General features: G+C 43.8%; 2 protein-coding genes across 5 annotated transcripts in view; one reads left to right on the top strand and one right to left on the bottom strand.

Annotated features, from left to right (window-relative positions):
- mRRF1 (mitochondrial ribosome recycling factor 1) overlaps positions 1-19,210 on the bottom strand; it is a 57,894-nt gene extending 38,684 nt beyond the window's left edge. For 2 of the 4 annotated variants that reach the window (XM_084588175.1, XM_084588173.1), the window contains exons 1-4: positions 19,079-19,210; positions 18,348-18,532; positions 9,285-9,431; positions 5,350-5,468 (exon numbers count right to left, since the gene is read on the bottom strand). In XM_084588175.1, coding sequence (XP_084444301.1) covers positions 5,350-5,468; positions 9,285-9,431; positions 18,348-18,531 — 450 coding nt within the window. In that variant the 5' untranslated portion in view covers position 18,532; positions 19,079-19,210. Of the gene's footprint in view, positions 1-5,349; positions 5,469-9,284; positions 9,432-18,347; positions 18,533-19,017; positions 19,055-19,078 lie in introns of those variants that run through there. The other 2 variants (XM_084588174.1, XM_084588176.1) reach the window with 2 other exon arrangements.
- A 17-nt stretch (positions 19,211-19,227) lies between these two features.
- Positions 19,228-21,355, top strand: Fbw5 (F-box and WD repeat domain containing 5). The gene is made up of 2 exons (XM_084588168.1): positions 19,228-19,366; positions 19,646-21,355. Exon 2 carries the CDS (start codon positions 19,697-19,699, stop codon positions 21,326-21,328), a length of 1,632 nt encoding a protein of 543 aa, XP_084444294.1. The 5' UTR covers positions 19,228-19,366; positions 19,646-19,696; the 3' UTR covers positions 21,329-21,355.
- Positions 21,356-24,271: the final 2,916 nt, after the last annotated feature.

Here is a 24,271-nt window from a genome sequence, read left to right on the forward strand (position 1 = left end):
ACACTAGAAGCAATAGTCGACACAGCCGAAAACTGGTTGCGGAGGGAGTCACTCCGAGGGTTTCTATTGTAGGAATAGGCAATTATTTGTGCAATAGGGTATTTGTGCAATGCGAATGGTATGGCGAGAGCCGAGTAATGCACAGTTAGGAGGTATAAGTATAGCCAAGCCTATAGTCGGATACAACTCAAGACTGCAGTAACTAACACACAATTCCTCCTTGACAGAAAGTAATCCGTTGTTAGGGCATTTCTGGTTACTCAAATAAAAAGCCAACGGTCAGAGCAAATTAAAATTTTCGATGCCTCTGGTTTGTTTGATATCGTCAAATATTAAAAACTGATTCTGTTTATTATTCAGTGGCTTAATACACATGCCGCATAAGAGTGCCCACGGCTAGCAACTGCTGTTTCTTTAAATTGTATCCTACTAAAGATATATCAGACTGAGATATTTTGAATTATTGCCTATATTGAACACACGCATTATCTCCTCGAAAACTCTGTGCAAAAGTATAGGCAAACATACTTGATATCAAACTACAATTTCACTACTGATTAAATATATTGATGCACCACTGTGCCAATGCAAGCGGTGCTCCTCCTAACAGTGCTCTTCAATCACTGTCACACGTGCACCTGCATAACCTTTGGCATCACCTGCTGGCAGAGCTAGCAATGCAAAGCCACATGATGAGAGAATGTGAGGCGTACTTGGGAATGACATTCAGCATAGTGCAGTCATGTCACATCACTGTCATACAGTGAAGTGAACCTAACCAAAGCCTATTGGCAGCACATGCCAGGTGTACTTCATGCACTTTGCTGCCAAAGGCTTCCTGGAAATAAACTGTACCTTAATTTTAATCCGCAATTATTCTATGTATGGAGTACTTGTAAGTTGTAACAGCTAGAGCTTTTATAGTTAGCACTGGTTAGTTCCAAAAGCAGTCTGCCGCAGCTTCACCTTTGATGAGAAGCAGGTTAGGTACAAAAACACCTAGCAAGCGGTGTGCTGCCAGCCAGTCGATGCATAGCGCATTGCTGCATGAAACACGTCACTTATAGCATGGGTGCAATATGCTCTTGGCTTCTGGGTGCCCGCTTTTCCCTTCATGGTAGTAACAGTAGAAAACAGAGAGCTCATAACTATACACATATGAATGTCGCTCTCAAATTGTTCACCACAACATATTGTGAAATGAAAGTACCTGCCCAGCAGCCGCTGAATCTAGTGTTACATTGCGGTAACCATCCTGTGGGCTTTTCAAAAATCCAATCTTCACAAGTTCTCACAATTTCTAGGTGAATAGCTAACCAAGCTGCAGCATGCAAATGCCTTGCGAACATCACAAGCACTAAAGAACAATGAAGAAGGGGGAACATAAAAAAGGTCTTCTGCCCTTCTTCATCCATCCTTATTCCTTTTCAACTACTCCCTTCAGCATACCATGCAAATGAATTAATGGCTACAATGTGAGGCATGCTCACAGCGAGGAACTTATGCCCAAAGCAAGAAGACATTAGAGCTGGAGATACCAAGTAGCTAACAAGGTAAACTCCTCAGGGCAGCCACTTGGAGTTGTGACAAAAACATTGTGGAGGTCAGCTTAGTTTCTTACAATTGCAATATGCCCACATCCCCTACATGGCACGGACAGGTGGTTAAAATGCAGAATCCACCAGCCTTGTGTCGCAATCCAAAAATGTCAAGTGTTGTGCACAACAGCTTCATCACCTGTTAATGACGAGGCAGCTGCTGTGCACAAGCAAATCAACTAACTTTGTGGTATGCCGGTGACACGGCTGCTGGCATGAAACCGGAGACAACACAAAGCAACACTGCACTGGTATCCACTGATGCTAAGAAAAGCCAAAATACAAACAGGTTTTGAACTGCCTATTGCTGTCTCAGAGAAATTTTCATTTGCGGGTGGTCTTCTGTACACTGTGGTGCTTATCCCTGCATGCTAATGAGCATGTGAGGGACAATGCAGGCACAAATTAAAAGATTAGTAATTAGGCAAACTACAAAGTGCATGTGCACGAACGAGAATTCGCAAGGGAAGCCAGCAGAATAGGAACGGTGTCATGGAGCTTAAATGTCCCACTAGTTTTTGACCCACCATTAGCAGCACCATAGACATTGGTGAATTGTGATTAAAAACAACCTCTGCATTCCCCCTAAAACTGTCACCAGCACACAGTACATGAACAGAAAAATCTTCAATTAATTAAGGAACTCAGAAACAATATTTACAAAAATACAGTACTCTAAAGCAACAAGTCCATAAAGATGGTGCTTGCAAGTATTTGGATCAAACCTCCAAGTGGAGGTTTGGTAGTGGAGGGACATATATTCAAAACGTACATCTGGCGACTACTCACAACCAATTGCGGTGACATAATTTTTTCTAGCATGCTGACTCGCATCAAGTTGAGAGGGAGGGGTGGATTATCATTTTTTTATTGCCAATATATTCAGTGCTATTGAAGCTAGCTTAAACACTTATGCGTTGCAGAGAGGACTGACGGAGTACCAAGTATTAGTGCGCATTTGCTACTTATGGTAAATAGCATTTCACAGTCTCTTCAACCCTTTGACTGTTTTTGCCGTACGGGTACTGCGCTAAACGCATAGCGTTAAAGAAATTCGACACTGGGTGTTTTTTTTTTTTTTTTAATATTCGACCGTCAAAGGATAAGATAGAGTTGGGTTTTGGAACACCTTTGGCAACAAAATGAGCAAAGCATGCCAGGCCAGGGCTGCTGCTAGGCTTCAATCTGTTTCGCTTCAGTGCATGATAAGGCATACAGTGAATGCTGCATTTTTCACTGAGAAAAGGGGGCGAGGCGCAGGACCAAAGGCTACCCTCAAGCCCAACCCACATCCACCTTTGTCATGCAGTTTTACAGCAGTGCCAGCAAGTGTCCAAGGCCAGCCAACCTGGCTCCGCATGCAAAAACTGCATTTAGAAAAAGAACCACTTGCAGGAGGGTAATGCGTCAACATAGAATGCTCTGGAGAATGCGAATTTGATAGATGTGAACAGTGCTATAGCTTTTCATGAGATTTTCAAAGGGATAGTTTGTATAATCAATGACTGAGGATATCCAGGATCAACAGCATGTGTAATAAGCACGTTAGAAATGTTAGGCCTTTAACAACATAATGTGAATGGCTTATTTTTTGCAAGCTCAACATTTCAAAAATTCTGGCAAAATTGTAACTTCAGTCTGTTTGTCAATTATTAAATTTTGTGAACTAGAGGTGATAACTTAAGCCCCTTAGCGTTCCTTCCCAATGCTCACATTATTCATGGGACCAAGGGCCGTATCCAACGGAGGTTCCTTTCGGGAACCATTCTCTTTCAAGATAACGTCAATTTGACGTCAGCAAGACAGCGGGCGCCACCTCGCGGGGAGGACGGGAAAGACAGCGGCCAATCATAGATGGCGCCAGGTCGTAGGCGTGTCCACCACGAGCATGTGGCTTTTTCTGGTACCAAATACTTGTACCGAAGTGGTGTTAAGCACAAAATAAATCTAATAACTTAATGCAAACTAGTAAATAACAGACTGAAATATTCTTGGAAACTTCCTGTTAACAACTGCCGAGCAATTTTCTTGGCTCATGAGTACCTTTTTCGCCGCTAGATGGTGTCACATGCGCGGTGTCGTCGTCTGCTTTCTCACTCGCTGTGAAGTTTTTATAAGTTCTGTCTTTCGCACAGGATGGCAATAGTCCTAAGAACGAGGTCTACAACACCCGTAGTATGCAGTCCGAATCCCGCTAGCTCTATGACCGAGGAGTTGCTGCCGCCATTGCGAATACGAACGAGCTGCTTGATACTGGCACCGCACCGGCGCCTCCGCGCCTGCTTATGTAGCGGGGCAGCGTCCGTAGCCTTATCGGCAGCTCAAGCGTCATGAGTGTGCGCGAACTTTCCGAGAATATAGCTGTCAATGTAGGACACAGCCGATGACACAGGGAATCCGACCGCACTCGATCCAGTCAGCCACCGTCTGCTCCCCTTCCGCTGATGTAGAAGGGTGCAAACCTCAGCTCGCACACTTACAGACGCGAATTATTTGTCTCCACGACTGTCGGATTCAAATGGTCGCATTGCTGCTGACCCGAGAGCTCCCGATCGCAAAGTACCGATCGAAGTGCGTAGAGCACCTTCGCTTCTGGCGGCAGCCCGGCATACCCCTTCGTCCTCACTTTCCTTCGCGCGCGATCGGCACACAGTCTTAGTGTTGCCGCAAAACCTCCTCAGACATGTAGAAAGTGTAGTTTTGTGTGTGTTTTTTTTACTGCGTCAGTTAACTAAAACAGCAAAACCAAAAAGTAAGATACCACGGCCGTGCTCAAGCAGCTGCGGCGCGCGCCGCCGCTTGACTATGACCATGAGGCGCCACAGCGAGCGCAGAGCAGTTCCCTCTCGAAGCAGACCGACTCGTCGTGGTTCCTGCGCCGGCCGGCAAAGCGGTTCCTTTCAGAGTGGTGGCCCCGCCCCGTGACGTAGGCGAAAAACGCGGAGCCGCCTCTGGAAGTTTTAGGGGTCACGCCGGACGTGACGCAGCAACCAATTAGGAGTGGCGAAAGGAACCAGTTCCCGAACGGAACCGTTGCTGGATCTGGCCCCAATTTCTCACAAGGTCTCTTGCGACTTGCACAAAATACAATAATCTAGTCTTGGTGAAAATTAATCATTTATAATATCAACCACACTTCACACAGATGTGGTCAGGGGTGGAATACAAAGTTTTACCACAGCACGTTGCTTCAGCCTGTTTAGTTCATTTTTTAGAGCCAAATTAAATTTATAAATCCCTGTTTTGAGGGTATTATTATGGCCGGTTATGACAATATGAGGAGAGATTTTTTTACTTCAACCACAAATAACATACTTTGGTCACTTGTTAGTTTTTTAAGGAAAGGAAAATAGCGCATTCAAGATTTTTTTTTTCATCTCAGCAATCAGCAAGGCATTCTGCAACATTGTTTCTTCCTTTGTCTTCGTCTTTATCCTGACTGTTTGAGACACTGTAGTTAAATGAAATTTCTGAGCAAGGTGGTAGCTCATCTGGTATAGCCAGGCAATAGTAATGGCATACTGCTTTCATCACTACAATATTTTACATTTAGTATCCAATATGATACAAAAAGCGAAGTAACGTGCTTAACCAACAGGTGCAGCCAATTTTTGATACAATCAGCTATGAACACAATGACTGCTTATTTAGAAATAAAGAAATGAGCTAGAAGAAAAGGGAGAGAAACATCGAAGCAGATGGCTGCCTGTTTTACACTGCCCCCTTCAGCAAACCTCGTGTGAGAACTTACATCAGGGAAGCTTGTCATATTCAGCACAATAAGCTGAGGGTTCTTCTTTGCTATTTGGGCTACCTCGGCCAAGCTGTACTCCTGGCCATCGACATGCACTGGTATGGTGTCAATGCTTCCTGCAAGTCAGTGAGAAGGAACACCGAGTCAGTCCCACCAGGCAGCGGGATATAAGTGTGAGATGCCCACTAATAGGTTTAGCCACACAAAGGCAATTATGGCAAGGTATGCCAAAAAAGTGAAGCCATTTTTCTGCAACAGCAGCAAACTGATGTCAACTAGACAAATCCGGTGCCTACAACTCAGCATCTTAAAGAAAGATCAATACAGAAATAGAATCTTGCCATAAAAAGCAAACATGAGCTCTCAGCTAAACAGAACTCAATTAGTTTAGTGCTAAAATTTTGGAGACAGAGTAAGAAGACAAACACACAAAAAGAAAGAATGCATTGTAGGGAACAAATACTGCTAGGAGGAAGTAGCACAGTGAAATTTTTTCTGCAGAGTCCGAGAAGTCCGAGAAGAACCTTGAAATGCAGAAAGTATCAGGTTAATGCTGTCATGACCTGTTTTGTACTGGGACGTCACAGTGGAAATGAGCACACAGAAACTTTCTTGACTGCCTACAGAGTAGCACCCTTAACAAACACTTAATCAGATTAAAAGAGTGAGAAGTGGGAGGTGAAGTCTACCTATGGTTTTTACACAACCTCACCTTCCGGTTCCTTCTTTTTATAGCAGAAACAGACCTCAAAAGGCACTGACAAAATATGAATGCCTGATAATGCAAGATATGCATAAGGTTTCCCCTCGATCACAGATTGTCAGAAATGCAGTATCCATATTTAATTCTGTTATATATGGTGCCTGGTTAGAGCAAAAAAAGGAAGAGAACTAAAGTGAAATTTACCAATATTAACATTTCGTAAATGTTTACCTCATCATGCTGCAGCAACTTTAAACTAAACTTCAATCAGATGAGAATCGGAAATAAATACCATTCCAACAAGACAACCTACCCCCTTACTGCAGTTCACCAGTTCATGAGTACAAAGGTGCAAAACTGATGAACTGAGAGAGGTGGTACAACAGAATGGCCTCTACACTGCCTTTATAAAGAGTCTTCTTTAATTTCTCCTCCAAGACATATAGCAATAATGTTTTGTGTAGTATTCAAGCCGTTGATCATGAAGTTCAAACTGCAACAGTCACAAGAACCCTTCAACTTAATAGAGACGTTAAAAGAAGCAATGTCATTCAGCCCATGGCTGAAAGTTTTCTAAAACTGGCATGATTTATGTTGCATGTCTGAACTAAAGGCTATGAGCAATGTCAAGCTATGCCGTATTAGGAAAAATAACCAATATGCCCAAAAATTTGAGCACACAAGCATTTGTTTTGCTTTGTCCATGTTAGTGTGAATCAGCAGTGGCAGGTTGTCATGCTCAGCTGCAAAACGTCACAGCCGCCTAGCTATTGTAAGAAGCAGCTAGCAATTGGAGGGCACTCAAGCAGATCTCGAAAGATAAACACAAACAAGACGAGGAATTTTGATAATGCAATGTCTTCAAAAGATCATGTCTATACGTTTAATACTAGTAAGACAGCCTATCCAAACTTAATTTTCTGCAGCAGTTTTCACTGAAAAATCCACCACTTCCTCCTGGTACACTGCCTTGCTCACTGTTAACTGAAACACAGTGCACTGCCTGAAATACTAAAAATTGAATCTCACCGAACTACCATCTTTACAATTTTCTACAAAAGAAATTTATCACTACATTATCTCGGCACTAAATGCTATTTTACATACCTTAAATCTACGCCGTCCAAAAAAAGCTAATTTTAGTATCCCCTTAAATCTTTGCCGGCACCAGTGCATGCAAGCAAAACATGAGGCCATGAAGTGAGAAAGCATGAAATGAATCTATGAAACGAACACTCTGCTGCAACAATATAAGGAAATATACAGGTGTGGACATAAGTAAGCAGAACATGCCTACTGAAATGAAGCATCGCTTGCCCACCAGAAAGCCCACCAACGTCCACTACCTGCAGCCATATACCATAAGTAGCAGTTTAGTTAGTCAATGCGTGAAAAATGTTAGAAGCCAATAGCATGCCCTGTTGTCTGCATCTGTACACCAGCAAGCCTCCATGACATAGACAGTAATGGCTTTTTTGCACCCCCTGCCACATGCCCCAGACACCCCAGCTGACAAACCATTATTATTTACGTTATGCAACAGACACCTATTATTCAAGTCACAGCCTACACGAGATCCCAGTCTGTCCATGTAAGACCAGTGATACCCAAAAGTGGCTCCTTAAGATTGGTGGAACTCATTAATTACACAGCCACAAAGCTTCTAACGTGCCTTGCATTTCAAAAAGTAAAATATTCGCAGACATCTTTCCAAGTTTATAGGTTGCCATGCTGTCTATAGACAAAAATACATTTTACTAAGAATCTATGAGATGGCCCAGTTGGTCAACGCTGAGCTGCATTTTCTAATTTTGATCCCTTAAGTACTGACCCCCTAAAATACCTGAAGTGCCAACCAACTGGCTAAAGCAAAGCAACAAGTTGTGGCACTGAACGCACCGGTGATACTGTTACACTGTCTGTGCCTGTGAGATTGAAATTACAAATCTTGCCACAATTTCACAGACTGTTTTTCGTTCACTAAACACACAGCATTTTCAAGAAAAAAGATTGTGTGCAGCAATAAAAACACCATCCTTCTGATGATGTAAATTTGGAAATATAATTTTTCTCATTAGAAAAAGAAGCCAAATTTTCACTAATGCTTTTAAATGCAGCTGCTACATAACTACAGAGGGATTCAGGTTGCTTTGACACCATGAGCAATTGACTGACACACGTATGAGACTTGGTGATAACGCAGCCCTGTCTGCACTATCTGAGGTCATGCAGAAAGAAAGTCACCAAACTGAATGCACTTCGTAAGCGATGTGTGTCCACCTTCAAGTCCAATTTAAAAACTATGAGGGGTTTAAGCATGGCTTGAACCTAACGACAGAGCAAAAGCTGTGAGTGCTGCAGTAATAACCCCTGTAACATCACCTTTTCAATCCGCAGTTCTTTTTTTTTTTCATTATATTTGTTTAAGTTATAGCTTCGGGGAAAGAAAGGCACCTTATACTTTTGGGTAGACACCATGGAATGGTGCACATCTACACCTAATCAGGTCAAGGTCACGTTTTCATATTTTTTGTTGTAGATTGTAAATTGATCTATAAAGAAAGCTTTGGCTGCAGGCTATTTAGCGTTCCATCGAGCACAACCAGTGTTCCGTTGAACGCATCAAAGGTCACCGGCATTCTAGGCAGAATTCACTTTCATGCCGTGCGCATGCGATGCCGGCAGACGCTTTCCTGCTCCACTTGGTCAGCTCTCCTCGGCGGCGCATGCATGCGCAATGCGAGAACTACCCCTCTTCTCCTCTCCGTCCAGGCGCGTGCATCTGCTGGGATGTCGCTACATTCCCCTCTGTAGCGAGCGCAGCAGTGGAACACCTGTGGAGCAGCGCAGCTGGCTGCCATGGTTATGGTGCATGTGCAGTAGCGGCTTGTGCCATGCACAGCAAGCATGGCTTTACGTGGCGTAGTGAAACTTTCCCTTCAAAATGTTTTGTGCTTAAGCTGAGCACCATATCTGCTTCAGCCAACTGATGAACATTTGGATGGATTAAAGTTAAAATATAAGACTGGGGCGACATAGTCCAGGATGCCTGTCATGATGGGAAATGCACATGTCTGAAGTCCAATCATGAGCTAAACCCTGCAGAGAGTTGAAATTGAACTTCAAACCAAAGTTTCACAGTTAGGACAGCTCAAGAGCTCTGGATACAGAATGGAAAAGTGTGCTCATGTAGCTTATGTAGCATAAGGAGAATGTGCAGGCAGCTCACCTGCAGCTGAGTTCAATGAGAGGTGCTTGATGAAGCTCTCCTGCAATCGCTGCACCACTTTCTGCATTTCTGACCGAAAGGTATGAATACGAACCACCTCCTCAAGTTCATCATCACTCAAGGCAATTTTTGGCTTGTTTTCCTTTGCTGTAAATCAAAAGAGAGCTATTAAAAAAACAGGGGAGAAACTAAATTTTCAGTTTGGTAGGGCCACTTCGCATCTTATGTCTAAGTTTTCCAGGCCATAATTGGCCTAGACAACTCTTTTGCATTTGTCAGCATAAATTGGCTCCTTTTTTTTTTAACGCCCTGGTGATTTTGAATGTGAAAGCATTGCTTGTCCCATTACAAGAAAATCTGGTGGCAGCATTTGTTCATGCTCACAAGACGGTCATAAAAATCTCAGCGATAAAAGAAAAACAAGATGACGTCATCAAGCAGCCGTATGATGCACATAGCAAGCCAAGCATATACAACGCACCACTAGATGCATCCAACCTATCCGTGACTGAGGACACCACTACTTCAGACAATCCTATACTGCATGTCATTCATCTATATATACACATCACTGGCCAACATTCACACGGAATTCAGCTTTCCAGACATTTGTATCAAAATTGTGACAGAACCCCTTTTTGCACAGTGTTGCAGGTGGCATCAAATTAATTCTCATTGCATGCAGCACACACGTTCTAATAAAGTTGAAGGCTAGCTTGTGACACCAATATGAATCAACGACATGTGTACTTAAACTGTATGTTTTCACACTGAAGTTTCGGTGAATATGGCACCCAGATGCCATGTGAAGCATCGCGATCTATGTGGAATACACAAGCACATACACACCGAAAACAATACCAGTAAAAAGAACTTAAATACTTTAAGATGAGATTTGTTGAAAGCTATTTCCAGCTGAGCAGAGGTGCTTTACGCGCTCTGCAGCAACAATATGACAAAGCATCATCTTTTCAACACCCTGAAAATAAAAATAAAAAATGCTAGCTGAAATATGTTCACAGTAAATGCAGCATGCATGTTGTCCTTCTTAAAGTCAGTCAGGGATATAGTGAACTAGAATATGTTATAGTGGCATGACTGGGAAGGCGCACATAGGTTTCTGGCAGCACTTACACTTTGGAAAACTGCTAGAGGCGCTGCCTGTCTCTTTCATACTAGTGCAGTGCGGCCGCCTGGCTATCGCTGCGTGCACAGGAACTCTGGAGAGACAGTTGTCAGGCTGCCTCTACTGTGTTTAGCTGGGTTGTAGTTTTAATGCAGCAGCATTAAGGGTCACAGCTTGTTTAGAGGAAGTATTCAGAGACTTGGAATGGGAGCAGTTAGGGATAAGGGTAGATGGAGAATACCTCAGTAATCTGCGATTTGCTGATGACATTGCCTTGCTAAGCAACTCGGGGGATGAACTGCAAATAATGATTGATGACCTAGACAGGAAAAGTAGAAAGGTAGGCTTGAAAACCAATATGCAGAAGACTAAGGTAATGTTCAACAGCCTCGGGAAGGAACAGCAGTTTACATTAGGTTACGAAATACTGGAAGTAGTAGGCGAATATGTCTACTTAGGACAGGTAGTAACCGCAGATCCGGACCACGAAAAGGAAATAACAAGAAGAATACGATTGGGATGGAGCGCATTTGGCAAGCACTCGCAGATTATGACTAGTAGCTTACCGGTATCGCTCAAGAGGAAAGTATACAACAATTGCATCTTGCCTGTACTCACCTATGGGGCTGAAACGTGGAGGCTAACCATGAGAGTTCTACTTAAGTTGAGGACAACCCAGAGGGCTATGGAACGAAAAATGGTAGGGGTAACATTAAGAGATAGAAAGCGTGCAGAGTGGGTCAGAGAAATAACTCAAGTTACCGACATTCTAGTGGAAATTAGGAAGAAGAAATGGACATGGGCAGGACATGTAGTGTGAAGAGAGGATAACCGATGGTCACTGAGGGTAACAAACTGGATTCCAAGGGAAGGAAAGCGTAGCAGGGGGCGGCAGAAAGTTAGGTGGGCGGATGAGCTTAAGAAGTTAGCAGGGGTCAAGTGGATGCAGCTAGCACAGAACCGGGTTAAGTGGAGAAATATGGGAGAGGCCTTTGCCCTGCAGTGGGTATAATCAGGCTGATGATGATGATGATGATTAAGGGTCCCATTGCTAAGAAAATCCAGCGTCGGTGTTGTGAGCGGAAAATCACGAGCATGGGTCTGGCAGGTGGTACCAGGCAGCTGGCACATCCGGGCTCTTGGATTGTTTGTGAGACTTCACAAGACCAGATGATATCAGAAAGTTAGGAGCTGCCATCTTGGGTTGCTCATTTCAGGTGGAAAAGTAAAATAAGACTCAACTTTCCAGTGCTCTTGGATGCCGAGTCAGACATGCCACTCCTAGGTTACGCAGGCATGTTCGTACGGCTTGGTTAAAGTGAGGCTTTATATGTCGGGTGGTAGCCTATGCGCTATCGCGTCATACCCTTAGAAGCGACGCATAAGTGTTATACGAACGAAGATGCATGCATGCCACGTGATTTCAAATAAACCCAACAAGCAACCCCGGCTACAACGAAGATATATGCATTCCACGTGATAACAAATTTAACAAACATGCAACCTCAGTTATAGCAAAGATGCATGCAGTATACCATGTGATCTCGAAAATAATGAACACGCAACCTCGGTTAGATGCATGCATACCAGGTTAACTTCGGATACACAGAACATGTTACATTGGTTATAATGAAGATGCATGCATTTTTGTTATAACCAAGGTCAACTAATGCTCGATATCCATGATTGACAGCGTCAAACTGCTCAACTTTTCTTTTGGTGGTGCATAAGCGTCACTTTGAGCCTCACTTATTATGTTATTATGAAAAACAGTGAAGCGCCGATTATGCGAGAGAAGCAGTTGCTTGTTCTGGACGTGGTGCCAAAACTGCTTCCAGGCTGCCAAGCATGCATTTCCTCAGCTACACTGAGACAGAGGCAAGAACAAAGAGAACTGCTTCTGCAAGTCCATAAGTGCCGAAGGAGACAGTGTGCCAAAAAAGCAGGATACGGTCCAGCAAGATGCGAGGATAATGCAGAAGCACTAGGACATAAGCTGTGCTTGAGGACGATAACGGTCCTTTGAAACTCTACAGACCATACCAGCTCTTTCCCATAAATGGTGCCGAATCGAGTTGGAGAGTCTCAAAGATTTATAATATTTTCAACATTCTGTCAAACTGGAGTAAATACTATATAGAGATATGGCACGAAAAAGGTGTGTATTGCTGCGTTAGAAGAATTATTTACTGCCAAGGTGTACATCCAAGGTTTGGTTGGGCACTGAAGAAACTGTGGATACAATAGTTCAACCGTCTTTTTCCTTCTCCGATTTCTTGTGCAAGCAGTAGCCTATCAGTGTTGCGCACTGCATTTACACTCGGCTGGATATATATATGAAAAAAGTATGGAACGATCAGAAATCTAATGTGAAAATCCTGAGAAAGCTGTTGATTTATTTGAAATATTAGTTTGATGTTTCATTCTAACCTGAGGCTCCCCAAGTGCGACCAAATACTAAATTTAACTGCTGTCCCATCTTTTGGATGATAGCCTGCCTGCATCGATAACCATAATACATAGAATGTGCAGGAAGCAATATTTAATGTCTTGTGGGTCACACCGAATCAACCTGTTTCAAGTTCACGGCTATGGAACCCAGCTGATATCAACGCCCGTGCTGTTAAACGCGTTTACAAACTGTGTATCGACAACATTTGCTTTCTTTTTTCTTTGATGCCGACATTAAACAATGCAGGTTTCACAAAATCAGCCATGCATTGCGTGCTCATGTTGATGGACAACTTGTACTTCCTCGGTAGAGTGTAATTAGATGGCCAATTCACAATGAAGTGAAAACACGTATGCACTTTTTCTACTCCCAGCCAGGCGACTGAAAATGCATAGCACTTTTTCAGGCTCCAAATTATTTACTGGCATGTTTACTACTAGAAGTGTGAAAGAAATGATTAATCGCACGTAAAACGTGGAAGCGTTCAGACAGCAGTACTCATTACTTCAAAATGTGCAATTATTGTGCACAGAAAAGCCCCAGAGACCATAGACCACCACATCATTACAGTAGAAAAATTTGCAGTGGCTCACACCATCTCGTGGCATCCATGCAAAAATGGGCCACCTGCACGGAAGCATGCCACTATAATATATTCTAGTTCACTAGAGTCAGGGACAAACTCGAGTACAGTGCTGGTGGGAAGCAATGCATGATTAAATTAAAAACCTGGAAGGAGTTAAAGCCATCTGTGTCCATCAGCGAAGCAACATCTGAATCCATAAACCAAACAGTCAAAAGTAAAAATGAACTTCTACATGTTTTCTTAGCAATGAATAGTTTAAAAAGTAGCATGCCTTATTATTTGTAGGTTAGAACTAACAAAAAGAGCAGTAATGCTGCGGAATGTAATGAAGTTTCTGCACATTTTATTAAACAAGAAATTGATATGCTTCAGCAAAATTGTATTTCTGACATGTTTAGTAATGGAAGGAAACAAAGCAGTAGCCATGAGAGGTATATTTTTCCACTGACCACTGATGGGAAAGTTTCATCTGCATGAATACGGTTGTTAACAATGCCATTCACTGCAATCACTCATACCATTTTTTTACAACAAAGCACACCCCAGTCAAAAAAGACCATTGGAACCAATTGGAAATTTCCAACTGGAACCATTTGATTTTCCAATTAAAACTAATGGTGCTTTTGGACACTTAACCCATTGCAGCCAATGGGTGAGGCCAACTGCACACAGTGGGATCCAATGGGTCACACCAATTGCATGCAATAGGTCCAACAGGATGTACCAATGGGATCCAATAGGCCACACTCAATGCATAAAATGGGTCCAATGGAACATACCAATTGGTATAAAAGGAAGACTGACTGACAATTTGCATATTTACTAGGCATATGGAAACTGACAATTACATGCTTGATGGAAATCAAGGAGTACAGGCAAGTATATATGCAGCTCACACAAGAAACAATATACAGTCTCACAGTAACACAACATGAAATCATTACATACACTCAGCAAACACACTTCTGTTCCTGCTTATATATACTACTCATCCTACCCTCATGCTGGGGTCAGTGACTCTTACCATTAGGGTGTAGTTATTTCATTTAATTTTGCACTGAAAGTGAAGATGATGAATTTAGTTTAACAAGTTGAGCTGCTGATAGTTATTGTAAATAGAATATTGTGTTTGCTTTCTTTGTCAAATAGGCAAATGTTCCCATGGATACACTCAGTGCAGTTGGACAGACCAACTAGACTTTGCTAGTAAGACCCATTGAATGCAATGAGTTAGACCAATTGGACTCGGTAAGACCCATTGGATGCAATGGGTTTGACAAATTGAGCTTACTAGATGGCAGATTCGTCCAACTGAGGATTCATTTGGAACATGAACTTATAGTGAACTAGAATATTGTCCTAGTGGCGCGAACGGAGAGGTGCAGGCGTGCTCCTTGGCGTAGAAACCACGAGATGGCGCCACTGCAACTTCTTCTAGCGGCGGCATTGCTGCTGCTTCATACACCTGTGATGTTTCTCTTTCTCGTTGCCCCATTGTGGTGCATTTATGCTTCTTCAGTAAATAATCCTGCATGTTGCTGGCTCTAACTAGCTTCAGTGTAATTATGTAAGCATTTTTTTTCTTACCTTGGCTTTCTGAGCAGTTTAGCAGTGGTGAAAAATTGCGTCGTTCTGTGTTGTCTGATACCGTGAAGGGGTGGTACAAAATTCTTGATTTGTTGCTGGATGTTAGTTATTATCATGCACCTCTCAGGCTAAATTTGTTTACCTGCGGACAATATTCTAATTCACTATAACTGCACATATGGTGAACTATACGATTCATCTGTCCGTGCACCTACGCTCATGTACGTATACGGATTTTTTTTCTGAAACGGCTCAGCAGCCTCTGAAACGCATTTGATTCACTTTTACCCAGGATTGAAAATATTCCCAACCCAATTTCCGGCAAGTCTTACTTGCAACATGTGCATGACGTTGCTTTGGACAGAAAGGTAAAAGGGGCAGTCAGGCAGGAGTGTATATGCACCAAACCAGGTGCTAGAGAAGGTTTTCCACGAGGAAGTCGCACTTTGGAGCTGTTTATCTTGTGCACGTAGTCCCAAAATATGCATTCGGGCTCAAAGTGGCGCTCGCAGACCGCTGAAGATTCTGTCAGTAGTTTGTACTCCCTATGAAGATTGCGCTCCCACCTTTTCCTGGGGTCATCGTCTCTAGGAGCGGCAAACAGAGACGCCTTAGGAGAGCCCGGGTAACTGCTCCGACAGCCCGGCGCAAAGCACTGAGAGTCCATCTTCCTCTTCGACATCGTGCCACTCAGTGCGGACTACACAGCACTAAAATCATACCGACAGCACACAAGAGACGGTTTGTTAATGTTAAAGCATTACCTCGCTATGATCAGATTTCTGTCCGCAGACCACGTCCACAGGCTGCGTACGCAGGCAGAGTCCGCAAGCAGGCTGCGTGAGCATGTCGCGTACGTTCCGACTGCCTTCAGCATCACAGAGCAGCATTTCGGGGCTAGTAAAAAGCGCCGCAGCACCCCTTGCGGGAGGTGAGCTGCTTTGCTTCAGCCGTTCCGTTGGCGCGTGCCTCTGTTCACGCCACTAGATTATTCTAGTTCACTATACATGAACTGATTAAGTAATATACAAATGGCACTCTATATACTGCACAAGTAGCTTCTAGATCCAATTGACCTATCAACTGGAACACACTGAAATGAGAACTCCAAATGGAACCTACTGGACTATCCATTTGAAATGTGACTTCAAATGGATTTTCCAATGGGTTCCAGATGGAATATGGATTCCAGCTGGAACCCATTGGAGAGTCCAGACTGCCCATTTGAAAAGAAAATTCCAACTGGAACCCACTGTGTCCAGTTGGAACCTATTGAGATTCCAGTAGGTTCTAACTGTTTGTTTGTTTTACTGGGACAGCTAATAAACTGCATTTTACAATTTACAGCAGAAACTTAACAGAGATGCAGGTATCATGACTAAATACAATGCCAAAACACCTGCAACTGCACCTTACCCGCACCAAAAACATGAACGTATAGCTTGCACGCTCCAAAACCACTGCATGATGTGTGCATATTGGGCGCGACGACATACCGTGGCGCCACCTCTAGGAAGTGGAATAACGAAGTGGAATAACGCATGCTGAACTGCTGCCGTAGGATGCTTTCCTAGGCAGTTGAGTTGTGCGCTAGCATAACGTTAATTTATTTATTTAATATACACCTCGGTCTGGGCCTTTATAAGCTTATTTTGAGGTATGAGACCCATTCATTCGGCAATAAAGCACTTCACCGAACCAGAGTTATCGAAGTTGGCAAGCTTTACTGCTACAACGACGCGCACCGGCTGCAGCATTTCTGCTGTTATGAAAAAAAGAAAGGACAAAGAAACAACAACTGAAGCTACCACACATCCAGTCAGATGTAAGCAGTCAGTGCACAGGTAATGGGATTCCTCTGCAAGAGCAGAGGACTGTCAGGAACCTAACAAATGATGAGCACCTTAGCATAGCACCGACGGCAGCCGCACCTTTCGCCTGCTACCTTGAACGTAGTAGAGCAAACTGTGGAGATGACACGGATTAATTTTTTAGCAAGTGTGAAGATGTGCATTCCACGCAGTGAATTCTTGCGCACTGACTACCGCCACTGGCACTCTTAGTTAGAGCGGATATTTGTTTTCCCCACACACAGTAGATTTTTTTTAAGCATATCTCGATCAGCATGTATGCAATGCATACAGCATGTATACAGCATGTATACAGCATGTATGCAATGCTCTATCTTTCGTTTATTCACGGACTGTCATTTGAAATTACTACAGTACTGGAGACGCTGCCTGAGACAACTCACCATGCACACCGCTGTCCAAGGCGGCAGAATCTTCTAGTTCTCTTCAGTGAAACTTCCGTATCAACACGTTCATTTAGAATAATTTGAGACCTTCTGGCCTTCGCACGATCCCTCAATTCTTTGGGATGGTACTGCTTCATGAAGAAGACAGCATCTTTTTCATCCTTCCAACAATAATATTGTTAGCTCCACAAGTGATAAGCACAAATTAAAATATGTGCGCCATTTCTTCTGCCGCTCACCGAACTTTTAATGCCAACTCTATGGACGAAAAATCCCTCTCTCAAATATCTGCTGCGCACATCATAAAAATGATTACTCGCTGATTTGCCCATTCAAATTTTGATTAAGGAAGGTTCTGCGGGCTTATGTTTCGGGTAGCAATGGGAGCTTGCGCCGGGTTTTTTCACCTACGTCGTTCGGGTACAGAGCAGTAACGGACCGTAGCAATAGGTTAAATAAACTTTAGCAGCCTCAGTAATGATTGATGCAAGATCAAAAAGTGGAAGGCTGGCACTCTACATGAACCCAAACTACAGAAATAAACGTGACTATATCGAGCGTCTGCTTCCGCACAGTAAAAGGAGTCACGTGATCCCACTTGCTCCCTTAGGTCAACGCTAGCGCCATTCACTCCAGTGGTGGCGCTCGTGCCCAATACGAAGCACAAGTGTCAGCCGAGGCTTTCTGTTATCTCTGCAAAGGCATGAGGGTGCAAAACCATGGTCACATCAAACAAGAAAAAATTCAAACAAGCCTAGCAATTCAGATCAGGGCCTAATATGTGGTCAGGATGAAAACGAAGATGACAAGTTATGCCCATGGCAGCAAGTGTGAGGGAGAGTAAAAGGGACCAAAGAGAGAGAGGTAGGCGTGAGGCTTGCTACTGCCAGTGTTGAGAAACCAATATTGAAGAGGTAGTTAACATAAAAAGCTCGGGCGTTCTGACAAGTTACGAATACTGCTTTCTTAAAATTTAAAAGTCCGTTACTCTACTTTTTCGAGCACAGACTCGCGTGCTAATGCATACAAGCTGGCAGAGCGCAATTTGGCCATACCCGAGTGCTTCGGTCGGTTCGCTCCTTTAGCATATTGGCAACAGCTGATAAGAAATGGTTGCTTTCCTGCTTGAAGTAGTGCCAACTGGTGCGGGCGCTGACAGCGCATTGTCCCAACAGCGCTGCACGCTGGCACAATGTTCCGAAGTCGGCTTACAAGTTGCAGTTGATATCTCAATGCCATGCTGCGACCACCAAACCAGAAAAAGGAAAGAAATCCGTCATAACCTGTTCACACCACTTCTCGCATCTAGCACTTTACATCACATTAATTGTTGCTCGAAGCGTCACTTTTGCAATGGCTCCTTATTTGAGAAATTCGAAACTCAGTCGCAAGTGACGGCCTGGCAAACTGATGTTCAAGGCTTGGTCGATACCAACAAGTCTGCAGACAAACAAAATTACACTGCACTCGTATTAAGCAGTAGCGCGAACAGGCTCCAAATAAATGCTCGAAACTAACAAGCCTGCAGACCAAGCAAAATTACAGTCGAACAGGCTCCAAATAAACTTGTGTTACACATGGTTTCACGCAAATATTACACACGTGCTTCGAGCACCGTGGTCACACGCATGCAGCCCTTTTGAAGCTTCGTTGTCTTCGTTTTAGACACAGAGCATAGGGAGTAAAAAGTTGACAAAGGTAGACGGCAGATAGAACTGTCATTACCGAGTGGCAACACAACTGCACAACACGGGCAGGTTTGCATATGCAATATCAAAATGCTTACCTGCGGTTCACCGGAAAACAACACAGTTCTCCAAAAATAGAACGACTGCGTAGCGAACGAGTAAACGAAGGAGACGCCGTTGACGCCGTCTCGCGGCGCTCGCGGATGTGCGAGGTGCGTGCAAGAGAATGTTGGACACCGTAGACGCTTCGAACGTCGAGGCATCCGAAGCATGGGGAGACGAGTGATTGTCCAGTTCTGCAGCTGTTTTCTTATGTATCTCATCGAAGTTCCACGAACCACTGAGTAGTGAAGACGTAAGAAGAGCTGAAGAGACGATCCATACATGTAAGTTGCGACCTTCACCTCGACGAGATGTTTTCGTAAGCCAACTGCGTGATGAGGAGGCGCATCCGTTCGCCTTCGGACGTGTATTAATGGCTGGTGGCAGAAGTACTTTGCATATTCAGTAAAAATCGGACTTTGGTCGCTTTCAAGGCAATTTGCATCACAATCGCGACGCTTTTGTTCTGACACTGGCAGTCGGGCTTCAAACTGTGGCTGTTTTCAACCAGCTAAGAGCAGAATCGAGCGCTGTGTATTCTCTCACTTCTTTGTGTTGCGCAGGGTAAGGACACGGTGAAAAGAGCTCTACAAGTTTCCTGCTGAAGGCTTGACATGTGGGATTCACTACCATACCCGTTGCTCCTGCGCGTCTTGTCTCATCTGTCGGCGAAGGACATCTGCCGTTGCGGCTGCGTGTGTTCATCGTGGTCGCTGGCGTCTGATGATGACCTGCTGTGGCGGAAAAAGTTTCAGGAGGATTGGAAAGTAGAGCCGAGCATTCCTGTTCTTGGGGGTGCTCGGTGGAAGTCGGAGTACCGTCGTTTCTACTTCGAAGCGCCCGTTGTGGAGGCTGAAGTACTCAGCGATCATGACCATCAAGTCCTTCACGTGAGCTTTTCGCACGATGGGACGCGGTTCGCCAGTTGTTCCAAGGACGGCCACGTGAAGCTGTGGAACGCTGCCCATCCGGCAAGGGTAGCTTACACAAGGAACATGCGCGACCTATGCTGGAACTACACTCAGTTTTCGCAGTTCAATGAATCCGACACGCTGCTGCTCGTGTCTGGTGTACACTTTGGATCTAACACAGCGTCCGGGGAGATCGCCGTGTTCAATCTGCAAGAAGAGTTTGTCCTACAGTGCAGAGTTCTCAACAAGCCATATGATATTTTTGGAACCTGGTACACAGACCATTATCTACTCTCTGGGAAACTGCATTTCCTTGGACAGATGTTGTCTTGCTCAGCTGTGTGGCTGAACAAGGCCTGGCAGGAAAGTGAATCTGAAAAGAAACCCATTGTGAAGAGGTTGTTCAAGTTCTTCAATAAGAATGCCAGCTCAGTGCGTACAATTCTCGTTGCCAACTGTGAGCAGCCTCAAGTTTATGGTACGCCAGTGTCTGAACTGAGCTCATCACTTGAGGACGACGACACAGATGAAGACAGTGCAGATGTTGATGACCCTTTGGACCCACGCGAAAAATTGCTTATTTTCACCACTGGATCACTGACATACGCCCCACATCAGGTGGGCTTCAAGCGCATCAAGCCTTTCAGATTTGCAGAGCCAGAAAAAGAGCCTCCTTCATTGCTTCAGCGTCTTGCCCAACAGGAGGAAGCAAGACTCGAACCACCTGACCCACTTGAGCAAGCATTTGATGATGTTGACCACCTTGTGGATATGCATGGACACATTATTGGCATGGGGCTGTCACCTGACCATAGATATCTCTACATCAACAGTAGGCCCTGGCCACAAAACTATGTTATTGAAAATGCTCTGTCACCGCCTCCTATTGCACAGGAAATTGACATTCATGTCATAGACTTAACCACAATGAAAGAAGTAGGAAACCTGTTACGTTCCCATCGTGCGTATACACCCAATGATGAGTGCTTTTTCATCTTCCTGGATGTGAGTGAAAAGTATGTGGCTAGTGGTGCTGAAGATAAAAAGGGCTACTTGTGGGACAGGCACTATGGTGTATGCCTGGCCAAGCTTCCCCATGAAGATGTTGTGAATGCTGTGGCTTTCAATCCAAAAGACCCCGAGATGCTTGTGACAGCAAGTGATGACTTCACTCTGAAAGTCTGGAGGTCTCGGGCAAAGGCTCGGGCACTCAACCTGACCTCCAAAGTCGTTGTGGAAGAGATAGCTTCTACGTCAGTGGCTGTGAGCAGTTCGGGTTCCCAGCCAGGTTCCAGTGACATTGATTTAGAGGGGCCCACGATGTGTGAAAAATAAATTTTGTGTGTAGCTGTTTCTTCCTGATTTGTTGTCAGGTGCCCTTATTGCATACACATTGCTTTATTGTTGCTTCCTTAGTGTACTCCTATGTCATTTATTGGCTAAAGCATGTTCATGCATGCTCTGTATTTTCACAGTTAACAACTGATTTATGTATGTGAACTAGAAAATTAGTTCAGCTTTCACCAGTGCTTTGCTTCAAGCAGTTGTTGTACACCCACGATACATGGCTGTTAGCATTATTTGTGGTGACATGATGTTGTGCACTAACTGTAGCAAGGTACTCATAAGGCTGTGTTGTTCTAAAAGCATAATGATGTATGCAGGCCCTAAAATTCAGCTGTCAAAATCTGGTTGCAAGGAAGTCATAACATGGACCTTGGACAGCCTTAAGTCCTTTGATGGGCTTGATGCATTTTTCAAAGCTTATCAAGGGACTTGATTGCATTCCTGCCAGTTAGGAAGTGCAAACTAGATTCTTCCACTGCAATATCTAACTAGGCAAAATTTTGTCAGACTCCTGAATATACATTTACAAAAGCAACTGCAGTTGGTTACTACAACAGAGAAAGTTTGTTACATGTTCAGACAAAGGTCTGTGCCCTATTGTTTAATCTGGATGTAGTTCCATTGTTCACTCTGTATACTTTATTCCATCTTTCACTTTGTGGTTGTGGCTTGAGTCAGCTGCACAGATTGAGAGGTAGGGACAGAACTGTCGATTTTGCCAAAATTTTTTTATGCTGCAGACTATTCCATATATAGGAAAGGCCCCACCGTGGTGGTGCAGTGGTTAGGGTGCTTGACCTCTGTGTCCAAGGATGTGGGATCGAATCCCGGCCGTGGCAGCCGCTTTTCAATGGAGGCGAAAAGCAAGGCGCCCGTGTGCTTTGCGATGTCAATGTATGTTAAAGAACCTCCCCAAGTGGTCAAAATTTCCAGAGCCCAACACTATGGCATCTCTCATAGTCTTGAGTCGCTTTGAAACGTTAAACCCCACAAACCAAACCATACGTGAGAAAGAAAGGTTCACTGCAGAAGACTGGTTACGTGTGGAGCCATAAATGTGGTGTGCATATGATTTTTGTTCGTGCCTGGTGCACTAGTGGTTGCAGTATTGAGAAAAAGTTTGCCAGAATATTGTTCTGGTAGGAGGAAGGAACACTACTCCCTGCTAGTGCCTGGTTATGATTCATAGACAGATGGGAGACTGATTACTGACTGGCATCTCTGCAATCCTCGTGGGCTGAAGTAGGACAACTGCAGCAGCTAACGAGGTGCCAGACGAGGGTCTCCACCCGACATTCCCCTCCTGAATTCCAATATTTTCCTCCTTTTTGGCAATCCCAAAGGCATGTGGCATTTTGAGGGGTACCCACGATATTGGGAGTTATTGATTTATCGCAGACTGTTCAGTGCTCATTGCAAAGATTGAGAGTGTGCATTTTCATTGAAAGCTGCTTCCTCTTTTGGCCGAGGATGTGACGAGGAATAAAGCTGTGTCCCCGCCTTTGAAGATTTTATTTTTGGTATTCATGCAGAGTACTCAAATTTGAATTAACCGTATAATGTCCAGGCAATTCAGAAGAAACTGATAAGTTTAGTGACAAAAGCAGTATTGCTACAGAGTCAGCAAAAGAGGCTAATTAATGACTGTCTAAAAATAATAAAACTGAATGCACATACTCAAGTACAAACAGTAAATCAGGTGCCACATTTAAAACTGTGAAGTTATCTGCTGATCCAACCATATGCCTGTCAAAATTTTCGCTCATTTTGCCAAAAGACATGGCTGCAACACTGAGTAATCTTTCAGTATACTTTCGGCATATCTGGAAGCTGGGACTGGTACTTTTCGTGCAGGAATATATTAAAAAGTGTAATGGATGTGTGTCTTGTATTAATTCTTGAGACGTAAAAATCTATTCGCTTATTAATATGCATATCAAGGGACATTACAGGGCAAATATTTGTACCTGGCAAGCCAGTAATATGCAAGGAAAGGTTGCAGATTGAGTTTGTGGCCAAGCTCGACTATTTCCTCTTGTATTCTAGCATCCCAGACTATTATACAAGAGGAGATCGTTTTTTTTTACATAGGCATGGCTTTGCATGTGTCATGAAGCAGTTTGTGAGTGTATGTAGAGTCCCAGCAAGCAGCAAAGCTGTCTGCTTGAATGATAGCATTTTACATTAACCCTGGCTACAGCTAGGCTGTAGCTAGAGCATCAGAGTGCAGACTTGCGGTTATACTTCTTCACACATATGCTTCAATGCAATGAAATATTGCTCGAATAAACTCCTCATTGGCAGAAACTTTTACAAAATATCCCACTGAAATGCCATTGTATCCAAAATGCCATTGCAGCTTTCAGTTTAGCGAGCATCTTGAGAAATCACTAAAACCTTTCTTCCAGGTAAGAATGCATTGTTTTGGTAGACATGCAATGATTTTCAGCAGTGATGCTGTGAACACTAATTCCAAAGCTGCATCTTAGCTTTGAGTACAGCAGAGGTATATGTACAGTAAGCAGCGATAGTAATGCTGTGTCTTTTGAAGAACATGCATGTTTCTAGCACCAAGACACATGCAAGGCTTTGAACCTGAGATAACATTCCAATCTGGAGAAGGACCAAACGACAAGAATTTCAGCAAGAGGGCAAGCGATGGATTGAAAATCATTGCAGTCTTGCACTTATGCCAGAGAAGCTGCATATTACTAGCATACATAACTCAATCAGTTTATAATAATAATTATGAATGCCAAAGTTAAAAACTGCTGCATTTAATCAAAAGTAGGGTGCCTCAATGCCTTTCGCCTCTGCTTTCAGGGTGAAGAGACTGCTCTCTCCAGCGGCATGGCGGGTCCCACTCGTCCATTTGGAAGCACTGAGCGCAATGGCGAGGCGGGCAGTTTCAATGATAAAACTACCGCTTTA

Source organism: Amblyomma maculatum, chromosome 1, assembly GCF_055883805.1.
Source record: "Amblyomma maculatum isolate TAMU_Amacu chromosome 1, ASM5588380v1, whole genome shotgun sequence".
NCBI lineage: Eukaryota > Metazoa > Arthropoda > Arachnida > Ixodida > Ixodidae > Amblyomma > Amblyomma maculatum.

Bases quoted from the DNA above. Each gene is read 5' to 3' on its own strand.
- Fbw5 (XM_084588168.1), top strand. From the start codon at position 19,697: ATGTGGGATTCACTACCATACCCGTTGCTCCTGCGCGTCTTGTCTCAT.